The sequence below is a fragment of the Neofelis nebulosa genome, chromosome 17 (assembly GCF_028018385.1).
Source record: "Neofelis nebulosa isolate mNeoNeb1 chromosome 17, mNeoNeb1.pri, whole genome shotgun sequence".
NCBI lineage: Eukaryota > Metazoa > Chordata > Mammalia > Carnivora > Felidae > Neofelis > Neofelis nebulosa.
In genome coordinates, this window is record NC_080798.1 from 9,576,151 (window position 1) to 9,603,970 (window position 27,820).

At 53.2% G+C, this 27,820-nt stretch overlaps 1 protein-coding gene across 1 annotated transcript; it reads left to right on the forward strand.

Annotated features, from left to right (window-relative positions):
- Positions 1 to 1,653: 1,653 nt before the first annotated feature.
- Positions 1,654 to 26,456, forward strand: ODAD1 (outer dynein arm docking complex subunit 1). Its single transcript, XM_058707914.1, has 14 exons — positions 1,654 to 1,745; positions 2,926 to 3,025; positions 3,195 to 3,384; positions 13,935 to 14,057; positions 14,410 to 14,523; positions 18,371 to 18,438; positions 21,152 to 21,339; positions 21,437 to 21,571; positions 22,261 to 22,343; positions 22,463 to 22,631; positions 24,413 to 24,582; positions 24,695 to 24,798; positions 25,119 to 25,197; positions 25,288 to 26,456. The coding sequence occupies exons 1-14, from the start codon at positions 1,676 to 1,678 to the stop codon at positions 25,765 to 25,767; spliced, it is 2,073 nt and encodes a 690-aa protein (XP_058563897.1). The 5' UTR covers positions 1,654 to 1,675; the 3' UTR covers positions 25,768 to 26,456.
- The last annotated feature ends 1,364 nt before the right edge of the window (positions 26,457 to 27,820 follow it).

Sequence of the window (27,820 nt, forward strand, 5' to 3'; positions counted from 1 at the left end):
GGCTTCGGGCACACCCAGCCGGCAGGGAGCGGCGCCCACTACCCGCCCGCTCCGGGGAGGCCCACGTGGGCAGCAGCCTGCAGCGCGGGCGGCCCGCCTGCCGAGCGAAGGGGGCGTGGCCAGGAGGGGCGTGGCCGGAAAAGCGGGGGCGGCCCGAAGAGCCCGAGGCCCCGCCCACTCCCGCCTCTCAGGGCGCGGACCCACAAGAAGTTTTTGGCGGCTTCGCTGGAGGCCGTTGGCCGCGCATGCGTAGGGAGTCACTGCAAGGACCTGCGTCGGTGGTGAACGTTCCTCCCTCTCACCACTCCCGGCATCGGCACCGTCTTCCTGCTAATGACTCTTCAAACAACGTGGTCTTGACTTAAGACACGCATCTCTCGGGCCTCGTCCCGAAAGACCTGGGCCTAGCTCCAAAGCCTTCCAGACGTTTCCCTCCCAGTCCTGGCTCCATAGGGTCTTTCAGCTTCTGCCTCTCCCTTCCGAAAGCACAGCCCGCCGCTCACAGTCCCTCGCTCTCGGTAGGCGCCTTCCCACCGGGTCCCTTAACGAGTACTTCTAGCCACGCCCCTCGCAAGTCCGTGAAACTACGGCCTCGGCAGGTACCGGTGCCCCTCCCATCGGCAGCCCCTCCCCCCCATAGCCCCACCCCTCGCCACTCCCCGCAGCCCCTCCCTCCGCAGGTAGCCGTGCTCCTCCCACAGGTTCCAACCCTCGCTGGCCCTGCCAGCCCCGCCCCTTACAGGTCTCCCTGCCTTCTCAAGCCCTGTAGCCCCGCCCCTCAAGGCACGCCCAGTTTCTCTTCTCAACGGCCCTCTGCCCCGCCCCGCGCAGGGCTCACAGCTCCGCCCCTCGCAGGGCTCCCCGCCTCTCAGCCCTTCTGTTCACAGCCTGCTAGGTCTCCTGAGGTCTCCTGAGGTCTCCCGGCCGCCTCGGCCCCTCCTCTCCAACCTCCCCTCCCACGACCCCTCTTCCTCGGCGCTCCCTCCTCCCCAGCTCCCTACCCAGGCCCTTCCTCCTCAGCCTCCCCTCCCACGGCCCTACCTCCCCAACCTCCCCGCCTATGGCCCCTCCTCCCCAGCTCCCTTTCCAGGCCCCTCCTCTCCAGCCTCCTCGCCCACAGCCCCTCCTCCCCAGCTCCCATCCCAGGCCCCTCCTCCCCAGCCTCCCCTCGCAAGGCCACTCCTAGAGGCCTCCGTCCCACCCCCGCCGCGGTCCTCAGGCCTCATTGGCCCTTTATCTCCCCAGTAACCAGGCCACAACAGTGAGCTTGGAGAACCCAGGACAGGTCAGGCACTCCAGCAGGTAGGGACAGGGCTCGCTCCCCACAGCCGGCCGGGGTTTCCTTCTCCTCCGTGTCTCCTTCCCCCAAACAGCCACGCCTCAGAGATACCGAGAGCCCAGGGGACCTGCCCCCCTGCCAGAGTCAGAGTGGAAACACAAGACAGAGAATATGAGAGGTGGGAGGTCGGGAGGGATGTGGGGAGAGGCCTGAGAGGTGCTCCCCTACAACTCATTGGAGGCATTGAGACTCAGAGGCCAGGGTTGGTTCCGGGGTCACCTTCCAATTGCCTCGCGGTCCGTCCCCACCCTCCTTCCGGCGCCCTCCTGCTCTCTGTCTGAAGGGGTTCCTGTGTCACCCCTACAGGAGCCCCCCCCCCCCCCACCTTTGGCCAAGATGTCTTTGGGACTCTCTGCAGGGAGCACCCGCTCCGAGGATGGAACCGAGGCCTTCCTGGAAGGAATGGGTAATTCAGACGCTCTTGGCTTGTTTTCCCACTCATTCCTCAGTTGTCCCAAGCTCTAGGTACTGTGCTGCGGGACACGGGGTGGGGGGTGGGGAGAAGCGGGGAGGCCTTCCAGGAGAGTCCTCTAGCGGGAAACACACATGCGTGGGAATGGAGGTGGAGCAGGGCAGATGGATAGGCCAAGCCTGGAGGGCTTCCTGCAGGAGGAGAAGTTTGTGTGGGGCTTGGAACTCCTTCCAGGAGTTACCGATGGGAGAAGGAAGGGATGAGCGTTTCAGCAGAGGGAACATGTGCCTAGAACAGGGTTTCTAAGCCTCCACACAGTTGACGCTTGGAGTCAGATCATTCTTTAGTCATGGCGGCTGTCCTGGGCATTGTAGGACATCCCTGACCTCTATCTGTTACATGCCAGGAGCAGCCTGTCCCACCCCGTCCCCACATCCTGACAATCAGCAGTGTCTCCAGACATTGCCAACTGTCCTTGCGCGCAGAATCACTGGTTGAGAACCACTGGGCCTTGGGAGGTGGGGAGCTAGCTGGTGGCCCAGACTGGAGAGGTGGTTAGGCTCAGGTCATATGGGGCCTTGAACCCCGGGCCCAGGACCTGCGGCTTTGTTCTCAGGCCCTGGAACTCCATTCTGGGTGTAGAAAGACCTTCCGGAATTGTGAAGGGAGGCCCGGAGGCTGGGGAGGAGGCTGGGGTGATGGTCCCGGCAGGACAAGACGAGGCCTGAGCTTGGAGGATGGGCTGCGAGTGAGGAGGCCAGAGGACAGGACCGAGGACTGCTGGGCTACGGGGGCTGAAGGGGCGAGGGGGAACAAGACTGCGGTGCCCAGATCTTGGCCGCAAGTTCCAGATCCTCTGTGGCCGGCGCCTGAGGACCGTGAGGCCTTCCGGGAGCGCCCTCTAGTGGGGAGGGAGGCGGATGTGTGCCCAAACCGGGAGTAGACGTGGGTTTGGGGGAAAAATCCCCCCCGAGGTCAGCTTGGGGTCCGGGAGTACCAAGGGGGTGAGGTAGGCGTGAGGGATACAGGAACTGGGGTGCAGGGCTAGAGGGGTGTTGGGGACTGGGTGGGCCTTTCGGCTGCAGTCTGTGGGAGCCGGAGTTCCCAGGTCCTGGAGAGGAAGGGGCTGGGGCCGGGATCTCTACTGAGCCCAGTTGGCTGGTCCTGCCCTCAGCGGATTGGGAGCTGAGCCGACTGCGACGGCAGTGCAAAGTGATGGAGGGAGAGAGGCGGGCTTACAGCAAGGAAGTCCACCAGCGCATCAACAAGCAACTGTGAGCCCCGTGCCTGGACCCGGAGCTTGGGGAGCGAGGGGGCTCTTAAAGGGGTTGGGGGCCCGCCTCCTGGGTCCCAGAGGGGAAGGGGCAGGCCCGGTGTCTGGCCGTTAGTGATTCTGAGACTCTGCCCCTTGCTGGCTTGCTCTCCACCTCCCGGCCTGGGCAGTGAGGAGATCCAGCGCCTGGAGGGGGTGCGGGATAAACTTCAGGTGCAGATCCGCGTGGCCCAGAGCCAGGTCAAGCGGCTGCGGGACAGCGAGAGGCTGGAGAACACTGGTCATCTGCTGAAGTGTCGGGTCCGGGTGCAGGCCGAGGTCAAGGAGCTACAGGAACAGACCAGAGCCCTGGACAAGCAGGTGGGTTCGGACACCAGCCTCTGTGGATCGGAACTGCTCTGAGCCTTGGCTTCCTGGTCTGAAAATGGGCCCATTTGAAATCATGCCCGTGGCTGAGTTATATTCAGACTTCAATAGGAATGCAGGTGTTTTGTGCTTAGCGCAGCCCCACACACCCCAAAACGGAGCTGGTGCGGTTAAAGGGGAAAGAAAGTCTCACCTCCTGATGTCAGCAAAACCTGCACTGGGGTCCTGGCCCTGCCGCGTCAGAGCTGTGTGACCGTGGGCAGCTCTTCGACCTCTCTGGGCCCTAGGTTTTGCATCTGCAAAAAGGGGACGTTGGTAACCCAGCCGTGTCTACCTGGGTCTCTAATCCCACCTGCCCCAAGACCTTGACCTGGGACACAGCGTGACTTTTCTAGGGCAGGGTTCTTCCAGGTTTCTATGACCATCACTCCTGAGGCAGTTCACACGCCTGTGGATGTAAACACACACGTATTTGGGAGACAAAAGTTTTCACCAGGGAATAGTTGTTTTTTTTTTTTTCCCTCCAGGTGGGATTCATTCTGCTATTTTCTGTTCTATTCTTCATTAAAAAGAAAAAGTTGCTTCCCTAGACCAAATGATTTCCTGCACACGATTGGATCACAAACAGGAGTTTGAAGGTTGCTTATCTTGGTGGTCTGTATTACTTTCCTATTTGTGCTGTAACGGATTACTACAGACTTGGTGGGTTAAAATAATGCAAATTAGTTTTCTTACAGTGCTGGAGGACAGAAGGCCAAAATGGGTCTCCCTGGGCTAAATTCAGGGTATCAGCGGGCAGCTTTTCTTCTGAAGAGACAGAGTGTGAGCAGGGGAGGGGCAGCGAGAGAGGGAGACACAGAATCCGAAGCGGGCTCCAGGCTCTGAGCTGTCACAACAGAGCCCGACGCGGGGCTTGAACTCACGAATCGTGAGATCGTGACCTGAGCCGAGACTGGACGGTTAACTGACTGAGCCACCCAGGCGCCCCCTCCCCCCCCACCAAAAAATAAAATCTTTAAAAAGAAAAAGAGTTTCAGGAGAACAGAAAAGAGAATAGGACAGAGATAATGTGTGGTAAGATGATATCTGAGAATTTTCCAGAGTCCCTGAAAGAACGAATCCACAGATTCAAGGACACCTTAGAGTCCAGAACAGGATGAATAAAAAATCCACTTATATTATAGAACATAGGGAAATTTGAGAATATAAAAGTAGCCATAAAATAAGGAGCCACAACAACATGGATTGTTTAAAAGAAATACTGATGCTTGCTTCCATTCTGTCTCTCATTTTCTGAGCCTGTCACATCGGAGACTGATGACAGACAGCCCTTGGACTTGCACTAGTTTATAGCGCTCAGCGGTCTGTGTAGAAATAAAAAAAAGTAGGGACACCTGGATGGCTCAGTTTGCGAAGCATCTGACTTCAGCTCAGGTCATGATCTTGCAATTCGTGAGTTCGAGCCCCACGTCGGGCTCTGGGCTGACGGCTCAGCCTGCTTCAGATTCCGTGTCTCTCTCTTTCTGTGCCCCGCCCCCCCTCAAAAGTAAATAAACATTAAAAAAAAAAAAGCTGATAAAATTCAGCATCCATCCATGCTAGAAACTCTTAGAAGGTGACAAGGAATGAAAGGAAATTTCCTGAGTTGGCAAAGGACAACTATAAAACATTTATAGAAAATATCATATTTGATAGCAAAACATGAAAAAAAAATTATCTTTGAGATCAGTAACAATATAAGGATGTCACCTAGCACCACTTCCATTTAATATTGTACTGGAGGTTCTATCTGGTGCAGTGGGGCCAAGAAAAAAAAAAACAACAACATTGGAGAGGAAAAAATGAAATTGTCATTGTTTGTAGATGATGTTTTTGTGTACAGAGAAGATCCAGAAGACTCTAACACTGACCTTTTTTTTTTGTAATTAACAAGGTATTCTAACAATGTGGCTGGATACAGAATTAATGTTCCAAGTTAATGATATTTCCCTGTATTAGCAGCAACTATGATAAAATAAAAGAAGAAAACACGCACTTATAATAAGCCACAGAAGTACCTGAGAAGAAATCTAACAAAAGTGTGCCAGACCTCTATGGAGTAAATTGTAAAATTTTATTGAGGGATATTAAAGAACAGCTTAATAAATATAGAGATCTATCCATGGATTGGAAGAGTTAGTGCCCTAAAATGCCAGGTCTCCAAAATAATTTATAGTTTCAATGTAATCCCAACCAAAGCACGGAAAGTCTTTTTTCAATGGACGAAATTGACAAGCAGATTCTAAGGTTTCTATGGCAGTCAATGGACGAGATGACATAGACTGACTTAAAAGAAGAACAATGAGAAAGGATGTGCTTTCTCACTTCTCAAGATCTAGTATAAAATTCTTGTAATTGATGCAGGGCTAATCAAATGGATCAATGGGACAGAGGAGAGAGCCCTGTAAGAGACCAATGCACGTGTGGACATCTGATGCACAACTTCGGGACACGGGAAAAGAGGGCTTTAATAACGGTGCTGTGAAAACTGGATGTTCATACTGTAAGATGAAAGAGAGACCCTTATCTCTCCTCCAACCCCCATAACTAATTCCAGACGGATCAGACCTAACCGTGTGAAGGTAGGGAAGGATTTCTTAAATTAGTTATAGAAATCTCTACTTCTAAAGAAAAAGACTGTTACTTCCGGTGACTTTAAAGCTAATAACTTTTGTTGAAAGAAACATAGAGTGTGCAAAGAAGGTCGTGGAATGGAAAGTTATTTGCAACGCATGTAGCTGACAAAGGACTATTATCAAGAACATATAAAGAACAACTACAAATCATTGAAGAGTCAGCCCAATAAAAAAAAATAGCCAAAGGATTTGGGCTGACATATCACAAAACAAGAGATTCAGATATCCCAATAAATGTAGGAATGACTCACCACTCATTAGTAATCAGAGAAAGGCAAATGGAAATCGCAATGAGGTTCCATTAATCACTCACCAAATTTTCCAAACTCAGTGTCCGAAAATACCAAGTGTTGGGGAGTAAAGGAGCAAGTGGGAACTCCTAATGCACCGTGGGTGGGGACATACATTGTCACACGTATTCTGAAAAGTCTTTCCCCCCATTATCTATTACCTTTAAAGATAGACCTACCCTGGGTTTCAGGGTCACACCCACTCGGCATGATCACCGGAAGCAGTCTCTCTGCTTCTTCTCACGACGGCATCAAACACATCTGCCTTGAGCATCCAGGGGCTGCTTCTCAGCACCTCCAGCTGGGTGATCCCACGCAAGCGGGTGGGTGATGCCCACCTTGGCAGAGGGAGGCATCACACCCAGGAGGAGTCATCTCTGTAACAGCTCATGAAGACAAAGCCTAAGTCTAAACCCCCCACTCAGTGATAAGAAAAACCCCACAGAGAAGCCAGATGTCTGCTCAGTCCTGGTCATGTAGGCTCTTGGGATCTATGAGCCCACTCGAAGTCCTTTTAGTCCAATGTAGTTCACCAGTCAGGTCGTTTTTATAATAAACACCGTTGCCTGGGGACAGAGCTGGCATTCCATAGTTACCTTAACCCGGTATGTTTCCATGAAAACAGTGTCAGAAGAAGGTAAGCCAAACTCACCTTCTAAGGGAAAACAGGTTTAGACCTATTGTTAACTCTTCTTCCCACCCAGCAAGTGCACTTCTGAGCATGTGCCCTGGAACCAGGATTCATGTAAAGAGATGTTGAAAGAAGCATGATCACGTATTGGCCAGCTCCAAACTGGAAATAACCCAAAGGTCCATCAGTATGTGAGTGAATAAATAAATTGTGGAACAGTCACATAATGAAATAGTATACAGCAACGAAAAATGAGTGAATCACAATTACAGCCACAAGGGTGAGTCTAACACACATTTGCAGGAAGCAAGACAAAAAACATACAGAGAGTGGGGCGCCTGGGTGGTTCCGTTGGCTAAGCGACCAACTCTTAGTTTCAGCTCAGGTCATGATCTCCCGGTTCATGGGATTGAGCCCCGCACTGTCAGTTCAGAGCCTGCTTGGGATTCTCTCCCTCCCTCTCTCGCTTCCCCTCCCCCACTCGCACTCTCTCTTTCAAAATAAATACACTTAAAACAGAGGGAAAAAAAAAAAAACCCATACAGGTAGCATGATTTCATTCACATAAAATTCAAAATCAGGCCAAATGCAACTTTTGTTTTAGGGGTACGTACATGGGTGATAAAACCATAAAGTAAAAACATGAATTTCACTTAAGGAAGTATGGTAAACAGAAGAGTGATCCCTGTAAGATGTCCACCTCCTAATCCTGGGAACCTGTGAGTATCTTACTTTACATGGCAGAAGAGACCGCGGATGTGATTGAGGATTTTGAGTGGGGGAGATTACCCTAGATTAAACCGGAATTCTCCCCCCGGAGCTTCCAGAAGGAATTCAGCCTGGCTGACACCTTGATTTTCTGAAACCAGTGAAATTGATTTCGGACTTCTGACCTTCAGAACTGTAAGAAAAAAGGTCGTGGTGTTTTAAGCCAGTCCGTGTGTGGTACTTTGTTCCAGCAGTAATAGGAACTGACAGAGGGAGGGCACGTCTGAGAGGAAGGGGGGAGTGATGAGGGGGGGAGGATCTGCATTGTTGTCAGCATTCTGGTTCTCGACCTGGCAGGTGGTTCAAGGATGTTCAGTTAAAAATACGTATAATGAGTTGTACGTACATCATCTATGCCCTTTTCTGTGCACAGTGACTTTTTAAAAGTTTATTTATTTTTGAGACAGAGACAGAGAGAGATAGGGAGAGAGAGAGAATCCCAAGCAGGCTCCACACTGTCCGCTCAGAGCCTGATGTAGGGCTTGAATTCATGAACCGTGAAATCATGACCTGAGCCAAAACCAAGAGTTGGATGCTTAACCAACTAACCCACCCAAGCGGCCCCATAGTGACATTTTTTTAAAGAAAACAAACAAAAAAAGATGTTAGCCATCGTAGACCTAAATGTAAAATCTAAAATTATAGAACTTTTAGGGGCACCTGGGTGGCTTAGTCAGTTAAGCATCCGACTTCAGCTCAGGTCATGATCTCATGGTTCGTGGGTTCAAGCCCTGCATCAGGCTCTGTGCTGACAGCTCAGAGCCTGGAGCCTGCTTCGGATTCTGTGTCTCCTTCTCTCTGCCCCTCCCCTGCTCACACTCTGTGGGTGTGTGTGTCTCTCTCTCTCAAAAATAAACATTAAAAATTTTTTTGAAACTATAAAACTTTTACAAGGAAACAGGAGAAGAGCTTTGTGAGCTTGGCTTAGGCAAAGATTTCTTTCTTTCTTTCTTTCTTTCTTTCTTTCTTTCTTTCTTTCTTTCTTTCTTTCTCCTTTTTTTTTTTTTTTAAGCTTAGGCAAAGATTTCTTAGCTACATCACCAAAAGCATGATCCATAAAAGGACATATTGACAAACCGGGCTCCATAAAATTTGAAAACTTCCCTTCAAAAGTTATTGTTAAGACAAGCTAAGCCCTACAAGGGGAGAGAATATTTGTCACATGTGCAGCTGATAAAGAACTTGTATCTACACTTTATCAAGAACTCTCAATAAGAAAACAGCGGATCCAATCAGGAAAAACTGGCGAAAGACTCGAACAGACACTTCACCAGAAAACATATAAGATGACAAGAAGCACGTGGAAGAGGCTCAGTGGTGTTAGTCATTAAAGGAATGCAAATTAAAGTCACGAGAAACTGCTACACGCCATTTTAGAATGGCTAGAATTAAAAAGACTATACCAAGTGTTGATGAGGGTGTGGAGGAACTGGAACTCTCACAGCCTGCTGGGCGGAATGTAAATGGCACCACCACTTTGGAAACCACTCTGGCAGTTCCTAAAAAACTAAATGTACCCTAACCATACGAATCAGACATTCTGCCTCCTAGGCATTTACCCAAGAGAAAACGAGGCATATGTTCGTTGGTACAAAGACTTGTACGCGAGTCTTCGTAACAGCTTTATCTGTAAAATTCAAGATGGAAACCATCCAAATGTCCACCAGAAGGTGAATGGATAAGGAAATTGTGGTACATCCATACAATGGAAAGCTACTCACCAATAAAAAGGAATGGGCTATTGATATACCCAAAAAGGTGGATGAATTTCAGAATAACTGCTCTGAGTGAAAGAAGCCAGACCCCTCCCCCTCACAAAGAGTATATACTATGCGAGTCCATTGATTGACTGACTGATTGATTTTTAAGTAATTTCTACACCCAACATGGGGCTCGAACTTACAGCGATCAAGAGTCTACCGACTGGGCCAGCCAGGCACCCCAATGATTTCCTTTACAAAACTCCTTAGTGACAGAAAACACATGGGTGACTGCCAGGGGGAGGGGACCGTAGGAAGCAAGTGCACAGAAGAATGACAAAGGGACACAAGGAAACTTTTGGGGGAGATATGTTCACTAATCTTGATTATGCCAGTCTTATCAAATTGTATACTTTAAATAGTGTAGTTTTTATGTTATTTATACTTCGATAAAGCTGTCAGAAAAGTTTCCTACCTCACACCGTATAAAAACGTAAGTTCTGGGGCACTTGGGTGGCTCAGTCGGTTGAGCATCTGACTCTTGATTTCCGCTCAGGTCATGATCCCAGGGTTGTGGGATCAAGCCTTGCATCAGACTCCGTGCTGAGCATGGAACCTGCTTGAGACTTTCTCTCTCTCTCTCCCTCTCCCTCTCCCTCTCCCTCTCCCTCTCCCTCTCCCTCTCTCCTTCTGCTCATCTCCCCCACTCATGCTCTCTCTCTAAAATAAAACACACATAAATTCTAGTGTTATTAGAGACCCAAATGTGAAAAGCAAAATTTGAGGAGCGTGTTTTCTAATCTTGGGAGGAATTTCTGAAGCGAGTGGGTCCTAAACTTTCCTTGTGCCCAGAACCCTTAATTTCTGAGTAATATTTTTAGAACCTCTAACCTCCAACAGTCAGCGGTGTACCGTGAAACCAGCAGGTAGGGAGGCAAAACGCCCTGATTTATAGCCTTGGCTGATGTTCCTAACAAATACAGGTATCCCCTGCTGTTTGAAAATTGCGCGTTATACCGCTTTGCTTTTTCAGAAGACCTGTGTTAGTACCTGTTTTCACTAAGCGAAAGACGACTGAGGAGGACTTGACCTTTTACCAGAAAAAAAAAAAAAAGGCAAAAAAGAAAAAATAGCATTCAGCATTTGTGCCCCCCCAAGCTCCTTCCTGGGGACCACACGCAGCATGCCAGAGGTGTGAACTCGGTCTGTCGGCATCTATGTTTTATCTTGGTTTATTTTGTGCATCTGTTAGCAAGGTGTGTCCTAAGGGATCAGAAAGGCCTAAGAGGTTATTTTTGGGGTCTCAGAGTGCTATACGCTTTTTCCCGTACAAATTACTGGTAATTCCTTCTTCCCTTTCTGCCGTGTTGGCTTATAAAGGGTCTCATAGGAGCACTCTACTTTCAGATGATGGGGAAACCTGTACTCTCGACTTGGCTGTGGTGAACACATCCTAAGGTGACCCCCAGTGAGTCACACGCTTGTGCAACGCCCTCCCCTTCAGTTGGGGGCAGAACCTGTGACTTGCTCCTGGCCAAGAAAATACAGCCTGAGGGGATGTCACTCCCTTCATTAGGTTGTGCCATCTAAGACTGTCCCCTTGGGGCGCCTGGGTGGCTCAGTCCGTTGAGTGTCTGACTTCGGCTCAGGTCATGATCTCACAGGTCGTGGTGTTCGATCCCCGCATCGGGCTCTGTGCTGACAGCTCAGAGCCCGCTTTGGATCATCTGTCTCTGTCTCTGTCTCTCTCTCTCTCTGCCCCTCCCCTTCATTCTCTCTCTCTTTCTCTTTCACACCCACACACACACATACACACACACACACACACACACACACACACACACACACACACACAAATAAAAACATTCAATAATAATGAAAAAAAGACTGTCCCTTACTAGGGGCATCTGGGTGGCTCAGTAGGCTAAGCATCTGGCTTTGGCTCAGGTCATGATCTCCGGGCTCCTGAGTTCGAGCCATGAGTTGGGCTCTGTGCTGACAGCTCGGAGCCTGGAGCCTGCTTTGGATTCTGTGTCTCCCTCTCTCTCTGCCCCACTCCCACTCACGGTCTCTCTCTCTCAAAAATAAACATTCAAAACATTTTTAAACAAACCAGTGTTTTCATCCTAACAACCTAGAGACCATTTGAGAATACACAAGTAGAAAACAAAGTTGTATTTCATTCTTTTTTTTAAATGTTTATGCACTTTTTGAGAGACAGAGCATGAGTGGGGGGAGGGGCACAGAGAGAGGGAGACACAGAATCCGAAGCAGGCTCCAGGCTCTGAGCTGACAGTAGAGAGAGCCTGACTCAGGGCTCGAACCTGCAAACTGTGAGATCCTGACCTGAGCTGAAGTCGGATGCTTAACCGACTGAGCCACCCAGGTGTCCCCTGTGTTTCATTCTTAAAAACCACAATTACTTACCTGTGGGATGTTTGTGCCTTTGGGTCTTGGAGTCAGATTGGACTCACCACTCTTGCTATGTGCTGACTTCTGTGCAGTACTTGGCTTTCTTTTCTTTTCTTTTCTTTTCTTTTCTTTTCTTTTCTTTTCTTTTCTTTTCTTTTCTTTTCTTTTCCTTTCCTTTCCTTTCCTTTCCTTTCCTTTCCTTTCCTTTCCTCTTTCTTTCTTTCCTTCCTTCCTTCCTTCCTTCCTTCCTTCCTTCCTTCCTTCCTTCCTTTTTTCTTTCTTTCATTGAAAATTTGACTGGGATAATTATAGATGCACGGCAATTGGAAGAAATAAGAAATCGAGGTTCGTTGTACACTTTGGCTAGTTTTCCCCACTGGTAACATTTCTGGATATTTGATTTATTTAAAAATGTTTATTCATTTATTTTTGTGCACAAGAGGGGCAGGGACAGAGAGAGAGAGGGAGAGAGAGAATCCCAAGCAGGCTCTGTGCTTTTGGTAGCCCCCCGGACGTGGGGCTTGATCTCCTGAACCACAAGACCACCACCTGAATCGAAATGAAGAGTTGGCCGCTTAACCAGCTGAGCCACCCAGGAACTGCCCCCCACCCCCGCCCCCGTGGATGTTTGAAACTCAGTTTCACAAAGACATGACTCATCAAAAGGAACACAGCACCGTCTTATGTTGAACCTGTGAACTACCTTGAGCTTGTAGTTCATGCGGTGTCCGACCAATGTCAGCGTGCCTCCCTCAAAACTGAAAATATCAGGGCGCCTGGGTGGCTCAGTTGGTTGGGCGTCTGACTTTGGCTCCGGTCATGATCTCACAGTTCGTGGGTTCGAGCCCCACGTCGGGCTCTGGGCTGACAGCTTGGAGCCTGGAGCCTGCTTCGGAGTCTGTGCCTCCCTCTCTCTCTGTCCCTTCCCTGCTCGTACTCTGTCTCTTAAAAATGAATAAAAACGTAAAAAAAAATTTTTTTTTAACTAAAAAACCCCTGAAAATATCCCCATGGTTGCTTGCCCCTTTGAACTTGTTGCAGTGCTCGGGGGTGCCTGGGTGCATGAGTTCGTTTTCTAGGGGACGCGGTAACAAAGAACCACAAACTTTGGGTGGTTTAAATGACAGGAATTTGTTGTCCCATGTTTTGTAGGTTGGGGCCCAAGATGGAAGTGTTGGAGGGTGGCGTTTTCCCTCTTGCACTTTCTAGGTCCAAATTTCCCCTTTGCATAACGACACCAGTCATACTGGATCGGGGCCCACCCTCATGACCTCATCTTGACTTGATTATCTCTGTAAAGAGCCTGTCTCCAAATCGGGTCACGTTCTGAGGTCCCGGGGATTAGCACTTAAACATAGGAATTTGGGGGGGGGGGCGGGACACCATCTAACCCATAAGGGTACACAAATTAGGAAACGCAGCCTTAAAGCAATTCCATTTATTCGTTTGATCTGCATGTTTTAGTGAGAACCTACTGTGTTAGGCACACGCCCAAAAAGACAGCATTCTGCCCTCAGGGAGCTTCCCATTTTATTGGGGAGACGGCGTGCCCCAAATGAGTAAAGATGAATATGGAAAATGAGGACAGGCTGGCAAAGGTTTCACACACAGCTACACCCAGGGGAATCTCACGGCATCAGGGCTCATTCTCGTCATTGTCTCAGTCTCTTGTCTCCACTTTGTCTACTCGCCTCATCCTCCCAGGACCCTCCCTGTGCTGGGGACTTGGACAGCGGAAGTTCTAGAGCCCCGTCCGTCTACCGCATGCATGTCCCCCCCCCCCCCCCAAAATACCAGGAAGGGATTCGGGCCGGTTCCGCTTGGCTCACGTGTCCATCCCTAGGACGGTCACATGGACTGTAGGAACCTGGGTCATGTGGCTGGTAGGGCGGCTCGTTGTGTTTGGAACCACACGGAAAGGGGGGCCCGCCAGCAGAAGAAGGATAGAACAGATGGCTGGGGCCAGAAGGATGGCAGAGGGCGGCCACACGGCCACTCACCTCTCTTGGTGCCTCAGTCACTCCCACATTCAGCCATCAGACAGTTACTGCCACCCTCTCTCCTCCAGATCCAGGAGTGGGAGACCCGGATCTTTAACCACAGTAAGGATATCAAGGCCCCGGGACTCGTCCTGGATCAGAAGGTCAAGATCCGGCGAAGGATCAAGATCCTGGAAGACCAGTTGGACAGGGTGAGGGCCAGCCTCTTGGCTCTCTCCAGACCTGAGCTCTGGGGGTTGGGGGCGGGGGGGTGGAAATTGAGCATGGGGTAAAGTTCCAGAAATGGTGGACCAGATGCCCAGAGGGGGGCAGGCCTGAAATGCTGGGCTCCCTGAGAAGGATCAGGGGGCATCCTGAGGGATGGAGTGTCCCCAGGGAAAGGAGACTGATGCCTGGGTCCTTAGGGGAGCTGGGCAATGCTCTCAGGGTCCCCAAATGGGGAATGGGCCCCCGCACGTGACAAGCGCCCAGCCTTGGCCGAGTGTGGAAGAGGGAGGCAGGCCGGGGCCTCAGACAGACTTTTGTACCCACCCCACCCCCCAGGTCACCTGTCGCTTTGACATCCAGCTGGTGCGGAATGCGGCCCTGCGGGAAGAGCTGGATCTCCTGCGCATTGAGAGGAACCGCTATCTGAACATAGACCATAAGCTGCAGAAGGTCAGTGGCCTCGAAGGGCCAAGGAGCCCTTGGCCCAGCTGGGGTAGGGAGAGGATTCGACTCCAGCACTCCGGCCTCAAGTACGGAATCCACTGGAGCCATAGGTTGACTTCAGTCCAGAGGGAATGGGGACCTCGAAACTGTTCCAGGACGCCTCTCACAAAGAAAGCAGCCTCATTTCGAATTGCAGAAGCCAGGGATGTCATTTTGAATATTATCAGCCGGGGCAGTCAATGAGCGAGCAAGACCATTTCCGTTCTATGGGTATTTCTGTAATCTTCGATGGCCCTCGAGGAACCTTCTCTTTCTCCTCCACCTTCCCTTCCCTGAAAAAATAGTGCAAAGAACTCTAGCCTTCCCCAAGATTGATAATTTGCCATATTCACACACACACACACACACATGTTCTAATTATTATTATTTTTTTTTTACTGAAAATAATCACAATTGCTGGACTTGGGAGAGCGCAGGGCAGACATTATGCCCCTAAGAACTTCCATGTGAATTTCCCGAGAATGAGACCATTTTCTTACCAAAACACAGGGCAGTTTTCCAAGTCAGGGACTTCAAAGTTATTACAATCCTAAACAGTCCCTATTTAAAGTTCTCTGATGGTCCCAGTGATGCTCTTTGCAGCCGATTTGATTTTCCGGCTCTAGGCTCCAAGCCAGGGCCCCACGTCGCATTTGGTTGTCCTGGCTCTGTTCATCTAGAACCATCCCTGGGCCCTTCTTTGTCTTCATGAGTTTGACATTTTGGAGCCAAGTCTCCTCCGTGTGGGTTTGTCCGATCTTTCTTCACGATGAGATGCACCTTGCGCATTTTTGGCGGAACACCAGAGAAGTGATGCTGTGTCCTTGGTATGCATTGGGTAGGAGGCATGTCGGTCCCTTAACCAGCGATGTCGACGTTGATCCCTTGGTTAACCAGATTTCTCCCACGGACGTTTCCCTTTGTGATGAGTAAGTAGAGATTCTTGGAGACTAAGGAAATATCTTGGTCCCCGGCACATTTTTCACTCGGTTGTTTTGGCATCCATGAATGATTCTTGCCGGCATGATTATTACTGTCACAACGGCTGCCGAATGGTGACCCTTTTCTCGACCTCCGTCATCTCTCCTGCATTTATTAGTTAGCATTTTACTCAAGGAAGGGCCTCGCATTCTCCGCTGTATATTTTGTGGGTTATCAGGAAGCTTTTGAGTATTCTTACAACATCGTTCATTAGGATGTTCAAATTGTCGCGGGTTTGGCTAGTGGGAGACCTTAAGCTGGCCTCTGTGTCCTTTTGATGGGCCCCATCGTTTTTGTTTTTGTTGTTTGTTTTAACATTTCCTTCTGGCACAAGAAGATAGTCCAGGTAATTTGCAGTTGTTCCGCCCCAACCCTGGAGTTAGCCGCTACGCTACTCCCGGGAGTCCTGGTTCCTTCTGGAAAGGAGGAGGTGTTGAGAAATGATGAGACAGCCACTGCCAGAGGGGCCTCAGTGACCCCAGGGCAATATTGCTTTGAGGCCCTTTTTCTGGAGAGAACTAGGGAACACACGCATATACTCTATTGTTGTTCTTTTTTTTTTTTTTTTTTTTTTTTTAATGTTTTTTATTTATTTTTGGGACAGACAGAGACAGAGCATGAACGGGGGAGGGGCAGAGAGAGAGGGAGACACAGAATCGGAAACAGGCTCCAGGCTCCGAGCCATCAGCCCAGAGCCCGACGCGGGGCTCGAACTCACGGACCGCGAGATCGTGACCTGGCTGAAGTCGGACGCTTAACCGACTGCGCCACCCAGGCGCCCCTGTTGTTCTTTAATTAAAACAATTTTTTTCTAAGAGAGAGAGGGAGAGAGCGCACTGAAGAGGGGGAGGGGCAGAGAGAGGGGGACGGAGGACCCGAAGCAGGCTCTGCAAGGAAAGCACAGAGCCCAGTGCGGGGCTTGAACTCACAGACCGTGAGATTATGACCTGAGCTGAAGGCAGATACTTAACCGACTGAGCCACCCAGGTGCCCCTTTTAAATTTTTTGAAAATGTGTATTTATTTATTAAAAAAATTTTTTTAATGTTTATTATTTTTTTTTTTTAATTTTTTTTTTTCAACGTTTTTTTTTTTTTTTTTTTTTTTTTTGGGACAGAGAGAGACAGAGCATGAACGGGGGAGGGGCAGAGAGAGAGGGAGACACAGAATCGGAAACAGGCTCCAGGCTCCGAGCCATCAGCCCAGAGCCTGACGCGGGGCTCGAACTCACGGACCGCGAGATCGTGACCTGGCTGAAGTCGGACGCTTAACCGACTGCGCCACCCAGGCGCCCCTTTAATGTTTATTTTTGAGAGAGAGGGAGCACAGAGCCCGACGTGGGGCTCAAACCCATGAACTGTGAGATCATGACCTGAGCCCAAGTCGGATGCTTAACTGACTGAGCCACCCAGGCACCCCGATGTTTATTTTTGAGAGAGAGAGTGCAAGGGGGGGAGGGGCAGAGAGAGAAGGAGACAACAGAATCTGAAGCAGGCTCCAGGCTCTGAGCTGTCAGCACAGAGCCCGACTCCTTCGTTTTGCCCTCTGAGGGTCCAGGGATCTGTCTCTCTATCCAGAATTATTGTATTCAGAAGGCACTTGAATTAATTCCTGGTTTTGGTGGGGGTTCTGTGTGCTTATGTTCTTTGTTTAAAGTGCTGGGTTCGGGACGCCTGGGGGCTCAATAGACTGAGCATCTGACTCTTGATTTTGGCTCAGGTCATGATGTCCCGGTTTGTGGGACTGAACCCCACATCGGGCTCTGTGCTGAGCCTGCTTAAGATGCTCTCTCTCTCTGCTCCTTCCGCGTTCGGGCTCCGAGCTGTCGGCACGGAGCCCGACACGGGTCTGGAACCCACGAACCGTGAGTTCATGAGCTGAGCCCAAGTCCGACGCTTAACAGACTCGGCCCCCCAGGCGCTCCCCCAAAACCTGTTTAAAGTTTGCTTCTGTTTTGTATTCTGTTTTACTTCTCCCCCTTCCTCCCGTCACTGTTGATTCGATATTCTTTATGAACATAGAAACCATTAACAGAGGTTCCCAAACCAAAAGTCTTCCAAAAGATACCCCAGAGAAACATCATTTCTAATTGCATTCAAATAATACGCATTATATCCGTGGGTAAATATATATATTAATATATAATTAATATATATATTATATAATGTAGAAAACATATAATATATATAATATATATTATATATATAATATATTATATATATTTTATATTATAAATTATATTATATTATATATTATATATATTATATATAATATATTATATATATTATATATTATAATATATATTATATATTATATATTATATATATTATATATTATAATATATATTATATATTATATATAATATAAATTATAATTATATAATATAAATTATATTATATATATTATATATATTATATAATATATATATTATATATATTATATATATTATATATAATATATATATTATATAATATATATTTCCTCCCTTCTCTCTCCTGAAAGGACTTTTTGTACCCATAATAACCGCCAAGACATTTCTTTGCAACTAGAAAATGGATGGGTGTGGTCACAGGAAATTCACGCACATTTCTGAACCCAACTTGGGTGGGTGTTCTTAGGAACGTTCTGGGGTGAGGGTTTCACGGCGAGAAGCCCTCTGAGCCAGCAGGCCCGCCCCGCGGCCACCAACGAGGAAGGTCCACGCATCTGGGAGGCGCACGAGTCCCGCTTCTTATTGCGGGATGGGGTGTTGCGGGGGCGCGCCGGGCCTAAAAGAAGGCCCTACAGTGAGGAGGCCGTAAGAAAGACATCGGTTCTGTCTTGTCCTCTGGCAGGAAATCAGCGCCCTGCGACGCACGGTCAGCGCCCTAATGGTCTCTTCTGCGGCCGCCTACACCGTCAGGTAGGACCCCGCTTTGGCTCCCGCCTGGGGGCCGCGCTCATGCAGCACGCGGTTTGTGGTAGGCTGTGGCAGGCGGGTCGCAACTCCAGAAATAGACTGTCGCAACCTTTTTTTTTTTTTTTAATAAGGTGCCCCCTTTCTCTCCTTCCAGTGATTTCCCAGTCCCTCGGGGCGAGGTCCCACTCGGGGGTATGGAGGAACCTCTTTGGCCCCAGTCTGTGAACGGCATTGTAGCACACGGGCTGTGGGGAGAGTGAGCCCAGACGCTGCTTGCCCTGGCGCGGTGGCCCCGGGGACAGCCACCTGGGAAGCGTCGCAGCATGAGAGTAATTAGATCATTAGATTGTTATGCTGAAAGGTAGGAGATCCTCTCAGGCCCCCTTCAGAATGAGTCACGTTGTGTGGAGTCCCGAAGTCCCCGCCTTTGTACATATTGGCCTCTGTCTGGGGGCTCCTGTGCTGGCTCCTGCCCCAGCCCTGCTTCCTTCTGAGCTTGGACCCCTTCTCTTGCTCCGAATGGTTTCCTACCTTCTTTATTTTATTTTATTTTATTTTATTTTTTACACTCTATTCTGTTTTGTTTTATTTATACAGGGGTGCCCGGGTAGCTCCGTCAGTTAAGAGTCCGATTTCGGCTCAGGTCATGATCTTCCCATTTGTGGGTTCGAGCCCCGCCTCAGGCTCTGTGCCGACAGCTCGGAGCCTGGAGCCTGCTTCGGATTCTGTGTCTCCCTCTCTCTCTCTACCTCTCCCCTGCTCATGCTCTCTCTCCCTCAAAAATAAATGGGGCGCCTGGGTGGCGCAGTCGGTTAAGCGTCCGACTTCAGCCAGGTCACGATCTCGCGGTCCGTGAGTTCGAGCCCCGCGTCGGGCTCTGGGCTGATGGCTCGGAGCCTGGAGCCTGTTTCCGATTCTGTGTCTCCCTCTCTCTCTGCCCCTCCCCCGTTCATGCTCTGTCTCTCTCTGTCCCAAAAATAAATAAAAAACGTTGAAAAAAAAATTAAAAAAAAAATAAATAAACGTTAAAAAAATTTTTTTAAATGTTATTTATATATTTGGAGAGAGAGAGTGAGAGACAGAGCATGAGCAGGGGAGGAGCAGAGAGAGAGCAAAGCAGGTTCCAGGCTTTGAGTTGTCAGCACAGAGCCCAAAGTGGGGCTCGATCTTGTAAACCGTGAGATCAAGCCCTGAACCGAAACCAAGAGTCGGACGCTTGACCGACTGAGTCACCCAGGCGCCCAGTTTCCTGCCTTCTCTTCAGGTAGGAATATTGTTTGTCCCTCATGACGTCTGCTTACTCGTGGCACATGATTCCTCAGGACATCAGTTATAGCCCAGATCGACCTTAATGGTTGCTGAGATTTCTTCCTTGCTTGGGGCCTCCGATGACACTCCTCCGGCAGATGGCCGAGGGCAGGCTAGCTGGGTACCAGGACAGGGTGGTCTCATCGTATTGACGCTTCCCGTCAGACCTGCCAGTGGGTCCACCGCTTCCTTGCTGGATGACCCAGGGCCGGTCACATCTGCTCTCTGAGCCTGCTTCCTCCGCGGTGACAGGACCCGTCATAATGGCGGCTACCTCACGGGGATGCTGTTGTAGAAAGGTCGGGAAGTCGGGATCCCTCTTCCCCGCCCCTCAGTTGGCATGGAACCCAAGGCACAGCAAGCGCCACGAGTCCCAATCCCCGAGAAGGGCTGCCACCAGCACCTGGAGATGGAGGTGTCACTGGGGGCTGGTGGCAGGGTGGGGTGAGGCCTCCCACCGAGGAGGGCTGACTTGAGAAGGCCTTGAAGGAATTTGAAAAGAACAGGAAGCTGGTGAGGGCGCCTGCGTGGCTCGTGGCTCGGTCGGTTTAGCATCAGACTCCTGACGTCGGCTCAGGTCGCGATCTCACGGTTCATGAGTTCGAGCCCCGCATCCGGCTCTGTCGGCAGGGAGCCTGCTTAGGATTCTCTCTCTCTGCCCCTCCCTCACTTGTGCGCAGGAGCTCGCTCTCTCAAAATAGATAAATAAACTAAAAAAAAAAAAAAAAGAAATAGAAGCTGGGGCTGGGGCTGGAGGCAACCAAAGTTGCCACAGGTGGGAAGGTGGGAAGGAGAATGGCCGGAGCGCAGGGACCTGCGGAGATGGGCCTGCTGTTCTCCCAACATAATGACCGGGTGATCTTTGACCCTGTGACGTGTGGGGCACTAGGAATTTCCGCTGCACTATGTGTAAAAGCTGAAAAGCTCAGTGACCGAGGCTTCCAGAGCGTCCCCGATATCCTGACACGCGGCTGATGTCATCTATGTGTCCAACATGAGGCCCCGAATGGTCCGGGCCGCTATTTCCAATCACACGACCCCCGGACTCGGCCGATTGCCTTAACGCCTGGGGCCTAACCCTCCCGGGGCGGGAGCAGAATCTCTAACTGTGGCCTCCTGTCCCACGGCTCACACAATAATGCACAGCCCACCCCCCCTCCAGGACCCCGTGTGTGCTCTGCAGCACGGCCCCCTCTCGTGGGCGAGGCCATCAGTCCCTTATGTGGCCCCGTCCCCGCCCTGGTTCCACCCCCGTCACCTGACTCCCTTGCGGGATCCTAGAAAGTGTTCTGCCTTTTTGTGACCTGGGGGGTGGGGGGGGGACTGCCACCTGATTCTGCCCCATCCCTGGGACCCCAGGCTGCGGCGTCCTCCCTGACCCCTGGGCTCGCCCCCCCCACCCCCCCAGGGAGGAGGCAAAGACCAAGTTGGGCCTGCTGCGGGAGAGGGCGGATAAGGAGGTGGCCCAGAACGACACGGAGCTGCAGACCCTGCAGCGGCACATAGCGCACCTGGACCAGTTCCACCACTTCCTCAAGCTCAAGAACGACGAGCGGCAGCTGGACCCCGCCGTCGTGGAGAAGCGCGAGAAGCGGGGTGAGACCCGGGCCGCCGGCCGGGGGGGAGGGAGGAGGCGGACGGGGCTCAGGGGCTCCCGGCCCCTCCGCCGACCCCACTGCCCCAACTCCCGCAGCCCGGGAGGTGGCCGAAGGCCTCCGGAAGACGTCCCAGGAGAAGCTGGTGCTCCACTGCGAAGACGCCATGAACAAACTGTCCCAGCTGACTGGGGAGAGCGACCCGGACGTGCTGGTGGAGAGGTACCTGGAGAGTGAGTACGGGGCCGCGGCGGCGGCGGGCGGGCGGGGGGGGGGGGGGTGCGTCCAGGCGCGGGATGGGCTCGGTCACCCGCATCGGGGGGCCTCCGCTTGGGCCCCGGGGGCTTCTGCACCTGCGATGCGGACGCGAGGCGTCAGGGACGCGCCACTCGCCCGGCTCCGTGCGCCCCCGTCTCTCTCCCTCTCCTGTCTCTTCCTTCTGCGCTGGTCCCCCTGGGGCCCCCGGAACGCTCAGTCCCCTCGGGGTGTCTTTATTTCCGTTTGGTGTTTGTTTCTGGGCGTCTGTGTCCCCGTCCCCGCCGCCCCCCCCTTCGAGGGCCTGCCGGCCACTCTCCAGATCTGCCCTCGACCTCTGGGAGTCTCCCTCCGGTGCTTGTTGCTGTAGTCCCCCGGGGCCTGGACTCGCTCGCTCTCTCTCTCCCTCTCTCCCCGCACCCCTGCTGCTTTCACTGCCTCACTTCTCTCTTGCTCTGCGTTTCTCGGTATCTCTGGGTCTCTCTCTGGACTTGGCCGCCGTCTCTCTCACTCCGACTTGCTCTGCCTGCCTCTGTGCCCCTCCGTCTCTGCCTCCCTTGGCCTCTGCGTGTTTGTCTCTGCGTGGTCGTCCTCCCCGTCCCTTTCCCTGTCCCGCGGGTCCCTCCGCCTCCGGCCCCCTGGATCCGCCTCTCCCGCCTCTCGCCAGGGGAGGGGCGCAACTTCGCGGAGTTCACCTTCATCAACGAGCAGAACTCGGAACTGGAGCGCCTGCGGGAGGAGATCAAGGAGGTGAGGGAGGCCCCCCTGCCCGACTCCCTTCTCCCCTCCCCTCCGCCTCCTCCGCGCGCGCGCGACGCCGCCCCCCCCCTCGCCCCCGCTACCTCCGGCCGCGCGCTCCCGCCCCTCAGTTGCAGGAGACCTTGGCGAGCACCCGCCAGAGCGAGGATAAACTTCGCGAGCAACGAGACCAGCGGCGAAGGGCCCTGCAGCAGCGAACCGACGAGGTGCGCGCGGAGGCCGACCAGGTGGAGGCCCGCTTCCAGGACCTTCGGGGGCAGCTGGAGAAGCTCAAGGCCGGTGAGCGCCGGCCCCAGCTCCTTCACCTGGGAGGACGCGATGCGTGGCCGGCCCCGGGCTGGCCGCCTGGAGATGGGCCCGTCTGCCCACCCGGTGCCCCCCATCCACTCATCCATCCTGCCATCCTTCCGGGGTGCGGGGCCCAAGAGTCAGGCTGCCCCGGGGTTTGAAGCCAGGGCCGTCATTTGGGTGCGGTTTCCCGGGCCTGAGCCCCTCTGGCAACTGGAATGGGCGGCCGCGCGTGGATTCCTGGGTTGTCACGAGAATTGGATGGGGTGACCGTCGGGAAGGGACAGAAGGTGGCCCTGGGGCCTCTGAGCAAGCAGGGGGGCCACCTGTGGTCACAGTAGGAGATCGGTTACCGGCAGATCCTCCTTTGCTCTGTGGTGACCATGACTGCTGCCCTGTGCTAGGTGAGGAGGCAGGGGTGGGGTGGAGGGGGGGCAGGGGTGGAGAGGAGACCAGCCTGGGCGCTGGGTGTTCCGCAGCCTTCAGAGGGGCTAGGGTGAAGGACGGACCCTCAGACGGGGTGGGAGCCTCGACCCCGCTTGGAATGCGGGGACGGTAATGTGCGAGGCCCGGCTGATGACCAAAAGGCGGGGTCCCTTGTTAAAAAAAAGTGGTGCAGGGGCCTACAGCCGGCTGACACCTGCTCTGTGAAGGGGGGGGGTGGGGGTGGGCGGTGACCCATGGCTTCCTGGGAGCAGAAATGCTGGAGGCTGAGTTTGAGGGGTGAGTGTTTAACTGCAGAGTTGGGAGGGGTAGGTGCTCCCAGCACGTGGGGCTGAGGCCTGGAGGTGCTCCCAGGAATGTCGGCTCATTGTGCGGAGAGGGGATGTGAGGGTGTGGGTGGGAGGTGCAGGGTGGTGGATCCTGAAGAGATGCCAGGCTGGGGTACTGGGGAGCCATGGTAGGGCTGTGAGCAGGAGAGGCCATGGATGGGGAGGTTAGGAGAGGAGGGAGAGAGGAGGGAAGGGAGCCCAGAAGTAGCAGACGGATGGGTAATGGGGGGGGGGGTGAAGCACACGGGGTCTGGCCTGGTGGGGGTAAGACCCCTCTATGAGACAGGGAATGTGGGAGAAAGAGTGGGTTTGGAGATGCCCCTGAAATTCAGAGTGAGCACCGCGGGAGGACCCCCGGGACCACAGGGACAAGGGGGTAGAGACGCAGTGAGGTGAGGTGTGCCATGCGAGATTTGCGTCAAGGTCACGGGTGCCGCCTGATGTCACTAACAATAACCAGTCACAGCCGAACAATAACTACATGCAAGCGGGCCACGTGGGGGCCAACCATGACAGATGAGCACGGGTCGCGACAGTGGCCAGCGGGCCCGCCAGGGGCAGTGGTTAACGCAGTCGGGGCGGGGGGGGGGGCAATATTTAAAAAACACAGGAAACAGCCTCAGTGGTGGATCTCCCAGGGGAGCACCCCCCCAGGGGAGCACCCGTGTGAGTACCTCTCTGGGGGAGCTCCTGAGGTGGGGGGGGGGTCACTGGGCAGGATGGGAGTTGGGTGCTCCTGAGCTGCGTGAAGAAGTCTTTCAGCAGGTGGTGACTTTGTCCGCTTTCCCCTTGACCCCCCTCACTTTTTGAACCCCTGTGGTTCCTCGGGAGCCGGGTGGCCAGGCCCACAGTGTCGCTCTCGTGCCCTCTGAGCTCGGGCAAGTGGCTTTCCATCCCGGAGCCTGGCTTGGCATCTCCGTCGCTCAGGAGCAGCGGAGACCGGAGGGCAGGGAGAGGCAGGGCGTCGCATCCGTGACGGCCTGTCCCCTCCGACCTCAGGCATCCAGCAGCTCTTCACCAGGGCCCAGTGTGACAACACCATCATCCAGGACCTCCTGGGGGTCAAGACCCACATGAGAGACCGGGACATCGGCCTTTTCCTGGGCCTCATCGAGAAGCGGCTGGTTGATCTCTTGACGGTGCAGGCCTTCGTAGATGTCCGGGTGGAGGTGTGGGGGGTACTGTGTGGGCGGGTGGGCCGGGGTGGGGGTGACAGGGAGCCAGAAGCTTGGAGGCCAGGGCCTTGGGGGTGAGCCGACCACTGGCTTATCCACCCTCCAGACCCCCACCCCCTCCAGCTTGGCTAACGCTGCCCTCCTGGTTCTGGGCCAGAGCCCTGAGGATCTTCCAAAGAAGCTGGCCCCGCCGCAGCTCCCTGACAATCCGTGAGGCCTCCGGGCGGGAAGGAGGGGCAGGAGGAGGAGATTCCGTGGGGGCAGAGGCGACAGTGGGCTGGAGGGTTTTGGGGGGGCTCCAGGATCCCGGAGGGCGGGTGCGGCTCTGGGGCGGAGTAGAAGGTGGGAGTGACCGCCTCGAGAGGGAGTAGGGGGCTGCTAAGGACGGAGCTGGCCCCAGGGAGACCAGAAAGGGCCAAGGGCGCTCGGGCTGGCCGGAGCAAGGTGTCTGGGTAGCGCAACGGGGAGCCCTTGGCCTCCTGTGGGGCTGAGTGTCCTCCCTGCCTCCCGCCCCCCACCCCCCACTTTAGGGATGACCTCCCAGGCTTTGAGGCCAAAGACGACTATCCGATGAGCAAGGAAGAGCTGCGCAGCCAAGTGACGCAGATGGTGAGGACGGGAGGCAGGTCCTCCCTCCCGGGGCAGGTCCTCAGCCCCCTGGTGGGGCCCTCATTCGCCCCCTCCCCTCCCCCCACACAGCTCGAGGCGCAGGAGCAGCAAGAGAAGGAATTAGCCGAGGCCTTGAGGAAGGTCGACAGCAACCTGAGCGTCCCCAGCCTCCCCAGCATCCAGAAGGTCAGCTCGGGCTCACCCCTGACGACCGCCAAGAGCCCCAGCGGGGTCCCCGGGTCCATCCTGAGCCAGAGGACTAGTGGCGTCCTGGCATCCAGTGGAGACCGCACCACGAGCACCAACGTCGGCCGCGTCGCCTTGGGAGACCCCGGCTCCAGCACGGGCCGCGTGACCTTCGGTTCCGCCAGCGCCGTGGGGGCGCCCGTGTCCAGCCGGGGCTCGACTGGGGGCCGCGTGACCTTCAGAACGCCCAGCTCAAGTAGCTACCTGGGCTCCACCGGATACTTGAGGTCCAGCGGAGGCCAGGACAGCCCCGTGGGTGCGGAGAGCAGGGGCACCGAGTCAGAGTCAAGCGCAGGCCTCGGGACCAGCACCAGCAAAGACTAGCGGCCCGCCCCCCCTTGCCCTTGGCTCCCTGCAGGCCCTTCTCTGCCTTGAGATTTCCCCGCGACCCTCCTGGTTCCAGGCCCTCTGTGAGTCTTTGCTCCGCATCTGTCTGCCCCTGCCCTTCCCGTCGTCCCTGTGCCCATCCCCTGGTTGTCGTCTCCTCAGCGATGTCTCCTGGTCCCTTTCTCTCTTTCCAAACCCCGCACCCCCCCCATTTCCCTTCCTGTCTCCCCATTTCCTGTCGTCTTGGCTTCCCATTCAGTGTGTGTTTCTGTCTCCTGTTCACATCTCTGCCCCCATCACTGCTGGTCCCCCCGCCTCCCCCGTCCTGTGTCTGCTTCCCCGCTTCTAATTCCCTCTCCTGTCTCTACCTGCCGGGCTCTCCTTGTGCCTCATGACCCCGTCTCTGCAGCTCCTCGTTCCTCGCCCTCCCCCCAGAGCCCCCAGGACTGCCCCGCCCCCCCCCCCCCCAGGACTGGGCAGCAGGGGAAGACTTGGAGGAAAGATGTCAGCATGAGCTGCGACCCTAGAAAATAAAGGTCAGAGCCTGTTACCCCAGCCCAGTTACAGGTGTATATGTGGGCGACCAGGCTGGACACATGGCAGTTCCCTTTACCTCTGGCCCAGGGGGAAATGTATGACCTTTGTCCCTACTCCCTGCAATTCATTCATTCTTATTTATTTATTTATTTATTTAATCTCTCTGTCTATTTATTTATTTTTGAGACCTCCACATTTCAGGCTCTACTGAGAACTGGGATGTATCAGTCAGGATGGGCTGGGTTATGCTGCAGTAACGAACACCCCCCCCCCCCCCCCCCCCCCGGATCTCAGTGGCCTGATACTGCAAAGGCTTATTACTTGCTGGTGTTCCTGGTCTTTTGTGGGTCCCCTAAGGGCTCTCCTCTGCGTCACCTTTGTGACCCAGGCCGGTGGCACAGCATCTGCCTGGAGCGTTGCTAATTCTTTGGCCCTGGGAAACAGAACGTGGTGAGGCTGACAAAGTTCTTACAGCTTCTGTCTGGATATGATCCGTGTCACTGGACTTGCATTTATTGACCCAAGCAGGTCATATCATGATGTGTGACTTCAAAAATTTTTTTTTCTTAATGTGTGTTAAGTTTTGAGAGACAGGGTTAGAGACAGAGAGGGAGAGAGAGAGAGAGAGCACGAGTGGGTGAGGGTTAGAGAGAGAGGGAGACACCGAATCGGAAGCAGGCTCCGGGCCCTGAGCTGTCAGCACAGAGCCCGATGTGGGGCTCAAACCCACGAGCTGTGAGATCATGACCTGAGCCGAAGTCAGACGCTTAACCGACGGAGCCACCCAGGCGCCCCTGATGATGTGGAACTTCAAAGAAGGGTGGGAAATGCAATCTGTCCATGTGTCTGGAAGGAGAGAGAAAGAAGAAATTTGTGGACAGTCCTAATGCCTGCCGCATGGCCCCAGAGATCGAGCAGACTGTCTCCCTTCCTGCTGGGGTTGGGGAGGTGGTTTGGGAAGGAGAGGGTTAGAACACCACAGGTCACTCTTTCTGGCCGTCGAGTCCTGCTGAATGCCCTGTCTAAATTTAATCTAAATCCAGACTGAAGATTAAAATTGGCATAGTTTCTCATTTGTTCAGATAATCCAGCCTTCCCCTCCCAACATCCTGCCCTATAACCTGGTGAGGTCTACCCGTCGGTAAATATTTAACAACTCGGGGCACTGGGGGCTCAGTTGGTTGAGTGCCCAACTCTCAGATTTCGGCTCAGGTCATGATCTCATGGTTCGTGGGTCCGAGCCCCGCGATGGGCTCTGCATTGACGGTGAGGCTCCTGCTTGGGATTCTCTCTCTCCCTCTCTCTGCCCCTCTCTGCCCTCAAAATAAATAAACTTAGAACAAGTGGAAGTTGCCTTCAAATTTTGACAGCAAAAAAGTAAGTAAGTAAGTAAATAAATAAATGCTAATACAGGAGACCCCATTTTTTCTCCTTTGCTTGATCACAGAGGTTTTCAGGAGCTTTTTGCTGCAAAGACTTATCTGGGACCTGGGTCTTGAGCTGGAAAAGAAGG